Below are 11,938 nucleotides of genomic sequence, written 5' to 3'. Positions count from 1 at the left end.
ATATTTTTTCGATTATATGTTTGTTATATGTAACCAAAACAATGTAATATGCCTCAGTTAAATCATGAAATCATTCTGCGTAGGGCAAATATAATTCATTAACATCGCAACATTTCCTTTTGTATTGTATTTATTAAAAGAAATAAAGAAGCCACATAAATATGTTATGTTATATCATTCCTAATTTCTAAATACGAAAAATCCGTGATTTCTTCTTTATTAGAACAAAGGCAAATTTATTAGTTTCTGTTTTTGTACGTTATGTAATATCTTTGAAAATGCTAGAATCGATCTTTGCATACTATTTAGCGGGAAGTTTGGTTAACTTGTGTTCGAATGTAATCAATGTATTTCTACTCGCATAATGTAGTGTTATGATTAAATGTACCAAGGAAGATTATTGTTTTTTACTCATCTGTTTCAAATTAACGCTATGTTGACCTACTTTGGTGATACGGGAAGTAATTAACCACAGGATAATGAATTCGGAAGAGTCAGTGACTGACTTATTAGCCAAAATAAAAGAATGGACAGTAGACGAAGTTAAAGAGAAAATAGATGAAGTTGTTCCGGTGTTAGTTATATCCTTTCAATAACCACAATTTTGTTTACACCATTATTTCGCACTTATGTATTAATTTCTATCAAATTTCGCAAGGCAGCTGATTACCGTAGCGTTCAGACCTTGTCAAAATCTAAAAGTGTAAAGTGTGTAAAATTATAAATTATAACATTAATTCTAAAACATTACTATATTCTGTACGATGGTTTTGTGATTGATGTGGAGAGTGTGAAGCACAGATTAAGGACCCTTCATGTTTGTACATATCAACAAGAGTAGTTTGCCTGAGTTAACTTTGCATTTATTTCCTTAACAATAAATACAGCACACTGGAATGCAGTGAGAAGAGCGTTACATTACAAGCTGTTCAAGTGCTTCTGGGAAGCTGCCTTCAGTGTTTGTCTGTAAACAATGCTGAAAACGTTTTACTGCAATATGCATTGCCAACAGTTAGGCATATCTTTGCGGAGGTGAGAGTCTAATTATACATCTTCACTCTTCTTGTAACACTATGATTCTTGAATAGAATATGTCAATATAGTCTCTCCAGCGTACACTGTAGGTGAAAAGCTCCTGGGTTTCCAGCTAAGTGACAATGTTAAATAGATAGTAATTAGTATATGTAGGGCCTATATTTAAAAAAGTCGGCAACTGACAGAAGCTGTATTTAACAAGTTCCATTATGCCCTGCAGTTATATTTCAGGATAAATTCATTTGAAAGACAGGATGGCAGCTTGTTTAAGCTGAAACAACTACTAGCAAAATAAAATCTGCAGCTTGGGCAAATTTATCAGTATCAAAGAATATACATTCAGTGTCTTCCTTCATCTAACACCAGAAACTTCATTGCTAAAATTATTAAAGACTTCTCATATTTATACAAGAAAAACAAAGAAAGATGGAATTTAAGCAGATTTGTTGTGATATAGTGCATATGGGAATCATTGAAATTTAACTGCTTAATCATGTTGGATACAGTCCAATATGATGATACTGTAGCGTTGATAAGGAAAAAGGGGGAGTGGCCATATAGACAAAAAGTGGAATTAAGTTCTAGACCCTTCGGGTTAATGAATATTATCTTGTACTGCTCTTTGATGCTGTGCCACAGTAGTGAATTGGGGAATAAACATTTGTAGTACTCTTACAGACTACCAGCAGGAAGTATGTTAAGCTTTATAAAGTCATTACAGACAGTTTTAATTGGGCTATGCAGACTTCACTGGACAAATGTTTCTATCTTCGAGATGTGTACTTATGGATTAGATTAGATTACTTTTCATTCCAAAAGATCCATAGTGAGCAGATCCTCCAGACATAGAACGCATCAGAGAACAAGAACACAGAATAAACATTTAGAAAAAGAAACACATATGCTTCTGTACCTTCCATAAATCATGAGGGAAATGATCCGTATGGATGTAGAATAAGTAAAATTCTTAAACATTTTGTCATTCAGAAGTTAATGACAAACTTCTCACAATATATTTAAATTTTCAACAAACTGATGCCCATGTGATAATTCTTAGGCTGTTACAGTGTAGCATGATTATTTTACAGCACTTGTTTACTATGATCGAATTACTATACTGAATTTATACATAAGTCAGGTAGCAACAAGTTTGTCACAAAGCATGTAAATGTCCCATGCACTAGGGTCCATATATTGATTCAGAGATACAGAACTCCATAGAGAGGCAGCACCATGACCAGAGTGAAGCAAATTGAACAACTTTCCACTATGGTTGTGGAAGTCAAAAGAAAGGGGCGTTGTACATGATAGTGCATAAGGAAACTGCGAAACCTTGCGTAAAATAATAGGTTCATTTAATGTTTTGTACAAAACCATTAACAATATTTTTAAATGTTACTCACTTGAAATAAGATGTCTTGTAGTTTAATTGCTTTTGTGCATGCAGTTATACAGTATGCAAATGTTAGGCATTATTTTGAAAATAAATTCAGCATCTGTAGCTTGTCTTACAAATTCACACATGTACTATTTCATTTTCAAAACAACCACACAATGACTTCCAAAAATATGGCATATAATAGTAACCTACAGTGTGTCACAGCAAGGAATGCTAAATAATGTGCCACAGCCTCTCTATGCATACTCTGTCTCTTTGGTTAATTCTTAGGGTATTGCAGCCATCCATCATCAATACAAAAATCATTTATCAACACTTATTTACAAGATTACATTACGGCACTGAATTTGTGCAGAAGTCAGATTGAACATAATACTCACATGTTTTGATATTATTAGTAACATATACAAATCAGTTAGTCTATCGCTCTAACATGAACTCGCCAAGCAAGGTGACAGTAGTTAGCACACCATACTCACATTCAAGAGGACGACTGTTCAAATTCCATGTCCAGCCATCCTGATGTAGGTTTTCTGTGATTTCGCTAAATCGCTTCAGGCAAATGCTGGGCGGTTCCTCTGAAAGGGCGCAGCTGACTTCTTTCCCCAACCTTCTCTTATACCAATTGGACCGATGTCCTCACTGTTTGGCCCTCTCCCCCAAATCGGCCAGCCAACCAACCAACATGAACTGCACATACTAGTCAGAGTATTCTGTTGTTAAAATTTGACCATAAAGGTCAGATGAACAATTGACTTTTAGTTATGCCACAAAATCGGTGCAGATTCTTTGGTCTGCAAATAAATTGGCAGGGGCTGTTGCAACTGTGTCTACAATCTTGATAGGGAATTTTACTGTTGGGGATAAAGTGCGGATATGTAATGTAACTGAAGAGGCAGCAGTTTCTTAATTAATATGTATTACACAGATCCATTTTTGCGTGGTAATGCATGGATGTGGAATGAGTCAAAAACATTTAATTCATTATTACATTTGTTTCTGTCAGGACAATAAACAAAGGTTGTTGTTGTTGTTGTTGTGGTCTTCAGTCCTCAGACTGGTTTGATGCAGTTCTCCATGCTACTCTATCCTCTGCAAGCTTCTTCATCTCCCAGTACCTACTGCAGCCTACATCCTTCTGAATCTACTTAGTGTATTCATCTCTTGGTCTCCCTCTACGATTTTTACCCTCCACGCTGCCCTCCACTACTAAATTGGTGATCCCTTGATGCCTCAGAACATGTCCTACCAACCGATCCCTTCTTCTAGTCAAGTTGTGCCACAAACGTCTCTTCTCCCCAATCCTATTCAATACGCCCTCATTAGTTATATGATCTACCCATCTAATCTTCAGCATTCTTCTGTAGCACCACATTTCGAAAGCTTCTCTTCTGTTCTTGTCTAAACTATTTATCGTATGTGCTTCACTTCCATACATAGCTACACCCCATACAAATACTTTCAGAAATGACTTCCTGACACTTAAATGTATACTCAATGTTAAAAAACGTCTCTTCTTCAGAAACACTTTCCTTGCCATTGCCAGTCTACATTTGATATCCTCTCTACTTCGACCATCATCAGTTATTTTGCTCCCCAAATAGCAAAACTTCTTTACTACTTTAAGTGTCTCATTTCCTAATCTAATTCCCTCAGCATCACCTGGCTTAATTCGACTACATTCCATTATTTTTGTTTTGGTTTTGTTGATGAAACAAAGATTAAGAATACAAATTGAAAATAATAATAAAGTAACACAATCATTAATTTCTAATTACTCACATACAGACATTAAGATACAATTTTGAGGTCTTATCTAAAAAAAAATTTACAGAGTAAAAGTGACCGTCTTCTTGACTTACAGATAACCAATTAATCAAATTAATCCAGCAAGATATGTTGAATCAGGAGTACATAAAAATACATGTTAAATAATCTTAGCTATCTCTGCTATAGAGTTCTTCTAGAGAAAGAAACTTTTTTCAAACAAGAACTCCTTTAGCTTACTTTTAAATAGTACATTATTACCTTGGACACTTAATATTACTTGGAAGTGCATTGCATATTTGTGTGCTTGCGCATTTTACATGTTTTTGCAACAGAGACAAATTTTTCAGGACACAGTTTGTATTTTTTATGTACCGATTTCTCTCTTCAAATGAACAAGTGCATCATCGGAAGACGCAGTTCAAAACTGATGCAGCACTAATGATGGTGTTTTTGAAGTTGACTGGCAGCTCTAAAGATTAAACCGGCAGCACCATAGCACCTAAAATTATGTTTAAAGTACAGTACCAATTGATGACATTGACAGCACCAATTTGTTTTTTATCCAAAGTAGTAGCTTTTCTTGTAATTGGTGTTATTAAATTTAGCTAGCATAAGCTCAATAGAATTAAGGAGTGTAATGACACAGTACTTTATTATTTTGCAGTGGCTATAAAAATTAATTTTCTGTGATTTGCTTGTCTTTTGTTAATTTATACCTTGCCTCAGTCCATATTTCTAAAGATTTGCCTTGGTGTGGTCCATGGAACACAGTGATGGATGAAATTTTTCCAAGAGGTGTTGGCACAATGGGAAAAATGCAAAACTATAAAAGGGTATCAAGACAGCAGTATGGGGCTAAGGTTGCCAGGCATTTCAATAGGGGAAAAATCTGTTTGCAGTGAAATTTAATTCTAGTGATAATGTAATTTTGTTAAAGAAATAGCGGAATGGAATCTTCAGTCTGCTTGTTTCAATGCTTCTCCTGTTATTTATTTAGAAATTCCAACATTATTATATATTCACTGTTACAGAATATGCTTTGTTCCACAAACACAAAGTTGTACATTTTTAAAGAAATTATTAGCTGAGTTTACATTAAATAAATTTCTTTCTTACTGTTGTACTCTTCAGGCTTTGGAAGGAGTTCAGCTTATTCTGGCAAGTTCAGAAGATGAGGATCAAATTGTGGATAGTCTTGTGAGCTTGTTGCAAGTGAGTTGAATAGTGTTCTTTAAGATAAAATGATGATGTAGCACCACTGTGAGTCAATATAAGTATAAAATTACACATGTGTTACAATGTACTCAGAGTGCTGTTATTGCAGACAATGCATATATTTGCCTACCATTCAGAATATAGGTTGCACAGAATTAACTGCCTAATTCAAGCATTTGTATTACTGCTTTATAGTGAAAAATGGACTTTCTGTGGATCATTTATGTACAGTAGTGGCCTATAAGTCTTTGACTGCAGATCCAAACGCCCTTGATTCAATTATCTGCCAGTCGTAGGCTTTTTTCTATCACATATTCCTTCTTTCACCTCTGACAGTGGTTTGTGCAAGTGAAGAATGCAGTGTCATTATTTGACTCAGAGTTCATATTAAAGTGTAGGTCCCCTTCTAACTGGCTGGATTAGTTAGTTCAAAGACTGAAGGAAAGTATGCCAGTCTCACCACTGATAGGAAAATACTAAGTAAAGTTCTAAATTGTCCTAACTTACCTTTGGTTTAAAGGCAAATTTACCTTTATTGAGATAAGAAATCAAAGTAGATAATCTTTATTTTAGGCAGTCTGGATGATTGACCAATCTGTCCTTATGAAATTAGCTAATATGATAGTGATGTGTAGATTCTGCATCATGTCTGAAAACACATGGAAAGTACTGTCGTTACATATCCCTAAGACATACATGGTTTTGGTGATGACAACAACGTCTTTGGTAAAATATCCCCAAGGTAAATTATTCCTTCATTTGGATCTCCAAGCAGTAATGTAAGACTCCTCAATTGTGTTGGCGGTTTATTAAATTTTAAAAGAGAAGTAGATAGGTCGTAGTTAAATATAGTTGAAATTTATGAAGTGTTTTGGCAGGAGGGTCCAGGTTTCTTATCAAGTGAATACTGGGTCGTCCACATAAAATCAGATAGAGGTAATACAGAAGTGGGTATAAACAATTAAGTGGGGATGCTGTAGTGAACAACATTATAAATGTATTGTAATCATATGATGACTATTGGAAACACTATATTCGTATGTGTGAGGTAGCAATGGAGTGGTGGTGCTGGGGTTTACAGGCATATGCAATGACATTCCAACTAACAAAGTTTTATACTTTTATTCTACAGAAATATTTAAACAAAAAACTCAAGAGGTGAATCCCCAGTTAGCCTGACAGGAGAATCGATAAAGCAGTTTTGTCACGAAATGTTTGTTTTTGTATAGACAACTTTTAAGACAAATGATGAGGGGAAATTTGAATTTAAACTTTCATTCCCCTTTTACCTTTAAGAAACAACTAATATTCATACATCAGCTAATTAACCAGTATGACATACACATAGGCCTACTTGGAATTAACCAAAACAGCTTTCAAATTACGTACTGAATGCACGTTATTGCATTTAAAATAAACAATTTTAAAAGGGCCCACAGATAATCTTTACATAAAAACAAATCTGATCAGCTGACATGGCAGGCAGAACTCGCACAGATCTCACTAGCAATTAATGAGAAACCAGCAAGAAATAAGTGTACTTGAAACCAACCAAAACAACTTTCAAATTATGTGCTGGGTTCACTTTCCTGCATTTAGAATAAACAATTTTCAAGTGCCCACAGATAGTCTTTACATAAAGGACAAATACCATTAACTAACATGGCAGACAGAAATTGCACAGATCTCACTAGCAGTTAACAAGAAAGATTTGAATTTAAGCACTGAGTCCAGTGTCATGCATTTCAGAATAAATAAAAATAAAATGGCCATAGATAATCCTTACACAATAGACAGGTCCATTACTACACTGAATTGATAGCTCACACATTAACATTATCCATATACAGCCCTCCTTCCAAAATGTGAATGACACCTTTTTAAACAATAATCAAATGAATAACAAGATACACAGTACTCAACATACTGTAATAAATGTTCTTGTGAGGACAAGCACACATATCCAAAACTACGTGGACTTGATACAATAACCATAGTGGCACCAATAACATACTTCATTACAACCAAGTAATACAATTGTCTGAGCAGTGAATGCACCATTACAAGCTGTAATGGCCACACGAATCCACGTAGGCTAACAGTTGCAAACTGCCATCTTGACAAACATCGCCTTTGTTTTTATGTAGATGCTTAACATCGCTCACAGTCCAAAATGGTGGTTTTCAGCAGTTCCAGCTAGTCCCTTCATAAAACTTTTCATGCCTACTTGATCCAACAATGGCTTGGAACCTCTGGTTGACCGACCACATGCTCCGACCAGTCCAACGGATCACCAGGGCAAAGACTGCAGCCGCTCTTCCTCAGCCATCTCTGTTGCAGCGACAAGTTTTTGTTGTTCCCCTCTGGAAGGTTCTGCCCGCACACTGCCAGCAGCACGGATGTGACAGATCCCGATGTGCCCTCTCAGTTATTGCGCCCGCCGGAGGCACCACTTGGCAGGAATTCAAAATGGTGGCCACTGGTGCTGGAGTCGAGCTGTCACACTCTCCCCCCCCCCTTCCCCCCGCCACTGCCCCCTTCCCCTCAGATCACATGACCAGGGGGTTCAGAATGCTGACACTCGTACACTGGAATTATTCACATTGACACAACCCTGCAGCACCATATTACCATCAAGGCACTTCTAAGTCACTTCACAAGCAAGGATATAAAATGAAACAATTTATTAAGAAACTTTGTAGTGAGTGTGACATTAAACACACTAGTCATTATGGTGGGCATCTCCCTCTTGAAAAGATTTAGTTTGAGAAATATGGACCCTAAAAAATTTGCTTGGTCTGTGTGTTTTTAACGACCAAGGTGACCGTTGTTACAAAGCAAAGGATCTGGACAGGGCCCTCAAATCTGGGTAATAGTTTTCCCATCACCCTATCTGGCCTCCAGCTCACTGCGACAAAATTTTTATTCCGAACCTCGTCACCCAGCCTTAATGAGATTGGCCATCTCCCAGCATTACAGTGGAGCTCTAACCAATCATGTGCTAGCTTAAGATTTATCTTGGCATGTTTCCAGTTTACCCATATTTTTGCAGTGTTAACTTCATCTGGAAGTAGGTTATCCAACACCCACAAACTAGATAAGGGAGAATTGGGCTTGAACGTGAACATCAGGGCCATCGGAGTTTGCTTGTGAGCCTCATGTACAACTGTATTAAAAGCATACTCCAGAAGGCAGTGAGCTGTCCCATTGGCTATGGTCTGTGTGATGGAAGCAGTAAGGGCCGCCTGCAAATTTTGGTTTACTTTCTCAGCATATGAGGGATTAGGGTAGTACGCCATTGTAGTAGTGTGACTATTTCCAGCCACAAGGAAGGCTGCTGAAGTAAAGTTACGAGCACTATCCATAACTAATATGCTACATGGCCCAAAGGTCCCAAATATGACTGAAGGCATCTGATAGTAATCTGGGATGTTGTATCATGTGTCAGGATTAACCAACAAATATGTGAAAATGTGCCTGCGCATACAAGTTTGTAGCAGTTCCCATCTGGCAGTTGTGGGAATGGCCCCACATAGTCTATGTACATCCTCTCCATAGGCTGTTTCACTGTCAGATGCCAGGAACCCTTGGCGGATATCAATGCTGGTTTGCTAATGACACACGTCTTACATCTTGCCAGCCGGGCCCTTACCTCTTTATCCATAGACTTCCAAATAAAATGCTTCCTAATCATCATTCTGGTCTTGAAACCACCCAGATGACTGCCCACCAGGCTTTCATGAAAGTACTTGAAAACTAGATGTGCCAAATCTTTGAGCAAGGCTTTTTTATGTCCGCTCCCTCGTACCGTGTGACACTTAGTGTCCCCTTTCAGACAATATGGCTTAACTGATTCGCCTTTCCTAATTCTCTCTTTCAACGCTACAACTCGGGTTCAGTGTCCTGCTGTCTGCCAATGTCTTTAAAGAGAAGCGGAGACCCATTTAAGATCAGACAAATTACATGATCTAAGCCATCCAATTAATCTGATCCACCTATTTCCTCAACCGGAAGCTGATCTTGTTCCTCTCTGAACATTCTGCTCAGACTGTCCGCAATGATATACTCCATGCCTCTTATGTGCCTTACTTTGAACTGGAACACTGAAACTCTCACTGCCTATCTAGTGATGCGCCTGGAATGCCTCAGTGTTGCCAGTAACCAGCCTGATTATCTGTTTCTAACATGAACGGACAGTGTTCAAGATAGATTTTAAATTTTTCAAATGCAGATAACACCACTAGTGCCTCCAGTGCACATGAAGTACTTCGTTTCTAGTGGGGAGAGGGCATGTGAAGTGTACATAATAGTACAGTGCCCCCCCCCCCTCTCTCCTCCTCCTGTCCTCCTCCTGCAAAAGGACAACTGTGGCACCTGACATCGAGGCATCAGTCTGCACTATGAACTCCTTGTTAAAGTAAGGCATTGCCAACACCAGAGCGTTCACCAAAGTGGCTTTCAATGCCTCAAATGCAGCTTCTTGGGATGGCCCCCACTCAAATTTTCTTCCCAAGATTATTTAAGGGAGCCGCTAACTGGGCAAAGTTAGGTATAGATTTCCTAAAATAATTTAGCATCCCAATATAATGTGCCACCCCTTTCATATTCTTTGGATTTGGAGGGTGAAACAAGTAGATGGCCACTGTATGGCTGTGATTTACCTTAACTCCCTGGCTGGAAACTAGGTGTTCTAAAAAGGAAATTTCAGGTTGGGCAAATTTCACTTTGGACAGCTTAACAATGAACCCAGCCATCCTAAGACACTCCAAAACCTCTCTCATATCTCAAGGTGGTGTTCAAAATTCTCACTAAAGATCAATAGACTATCAAGGTAATGATAAATAGATCTAAATTTTAACCCAGAAAAAACATTATCTAAAATTCTGAACAGGGTTGCGGCACCTGTGGAAAGCCCAAATGACACTTTGTAGTACTCATAAAGATTCCAGTAAGCAATGAAAGCTGTCATAGGTTTTGATTCTTTGGCTAAGGGAACCTGATAGTAGGCATGATTAAAGTCAAGAGCTGGAAAAATCTTGGCATTCTTAAACCAGGCAAAACACATCTGCAGATCATGTAATGCTACTGATTGTAGAACTACCTTTGTATTCAAGGCTGTATAGTTCCCTGCTTGGCACACCCTGTCCTGTCCATTGGGTACCGGTACCACAAATATGGGGGATGCATAAGCTGATCTAGACATCCTAATAACCCTCTCTTTCTACATTTTGTGTAAGCACAGCTTGAGCTGCTTAATACAAGGTGAAGAGATGATATGGTGGGTGCTGTACCAGCGTGTTATCAATAAGCTCAATGAACAAACTGCCTATTGGCTTCTGTCTCGGGTTCTTCGGCCGACGTTCATCTAATGATTTTTCTGACGTTTCGCCAGCACGAGTGGCTGGCATTGTCAAAGCTTCACCCTCCATTGCCGGTGGTGAACTGGAGGCGAGCTCGCGGCCGCAGACTATATGTACCTGGCGCGCCAACGTCCGAGGGCTTCTCCGCGGTCATTTCCGGTGCGGTTCTCCTCTTGCTACCTGCGACGGTCATTCGCTGCAGTACGGGAAGCCAGGATCCGTTTACCTTAAGGCTTTCCTCTTTCTTGTTGAAACTGTTCGCGTGTTTTTGGATTTCTACAGCTTCTCTGAACAAGCGCGTGTGATAGTGCTTCTCTACAGCCAGAACTTCCGTGTCGGCGAATTTTATTACGTGGTCAGTCTCATTCAGTGCGTGCTCTGCCACGGCCGATTTCTCCACCTGCCCCAACCTGCAATGTCGCTTATGCTCTTTGATCCTGGTGTTAATGGATCGTCCAGTCATTCCGACATAAACTTTTCCGCATGTGCAAGGTATACGGTATATTCCCGACATTGCAAGTGGGTCTCTTTTCTCCTTCGCCGATCTAAGACACTCTTTGATCTTCCTTGTCGGTTTGAAAATCGTCTTTACGCCATGTTTGCGCAATATACAGCCGATTCTGTCCGTCACTCTGGGAATGTATGGCAGAAAGGCCGTACCCGACATTTCTTTTTCTGGTTCCTTACTTCGCCGAGTGTTTGGCTCTGTTACACTTCTAATGTAATTTGTGGAGTACCCATTGCTCCTCAGAACAGTTTCCAGGTGTTGCATTTCTCGTTTAAGGTGTTGAGGCTCACATATTCGTCCTGCTCTCGTTAGGAGCGTACTAATCATGCCTCTTTTCTGGCTCGGGTGGTGGTTTGACAGTTTGTGGAGGTATCGGTCCGTGTGTGTCGGTTTTCGATACACGCTGTGTCCCAGGTTTTCGCCGTCCCTTGTGACCAGCACATCTAGAAATGGCAGTTTCCTGTCCTTTTCTACCTCCATGGTAAATGTTATGTTGGCATGGAGGCTGTTCAAGTGTCTCAGGAATTCACCGAGCTGTTCTTCACCATGGCTCCACACCACGAAAGTATCATTGACGTACCTGTACCACACCTTAGGTTTGCAAGTCGCCGAGTCCAGTGCCTGTGCTTCGAATTGTTCCATGAAGAAGTT

The 11,938-nt window shown here is 39.0% G+C and overlaps 1 protein-coding gene across 2 annotated transcripts in view; it reads left to right on the top strand.

Annotated features, from left to right (window-relative positions):
• The first annotated feature begins 312 nt into the window (after positions 1-312).
• Positions 313-11,938, top strand: part of LOC126260176 (uncharacterized protein C1orf112-like) — a 153,305-nt gene continuing 141,679 nt past the window's right edge. For both annotated transcript variants that reach the window (XM_049957438.1, XM_049957437.1), the window contains exons 1-3: positions 313-582; positions 887-1,032; positions 5,336-5,416. In XM_049957438.1, the coding sequence (XP_049813395.1) occupies positions 480-582; positions 887-1,032; positions 5,336-5,416 (330 nt within the window). In that variant the 5' untranslated portion in view covers positions 313-479. The remainder of the gene's footprint in view (positions 583-886; positions 1,033-5,335; positions 5,417-11,938) is intronic.

Source organism: Schistocerca nitens, chromosome 5 (genome assembly GCF_023898315.1).
Source record: "Schistocerca nitens isolate TAMUIC-IGC-003100 chromosome 5, iqSchNite1.1, whole genome shotgun sequence".
NCBI classification, from domain to species: Eukaryota; Metazoa; Arthropoda; class Insecta; order Orthoptera; family Acrididae; genus Schistocerca; species Schistocerca nitens.
This window is presented reverse-complemented; position numbering and strand designations above follow the sequence as displayed.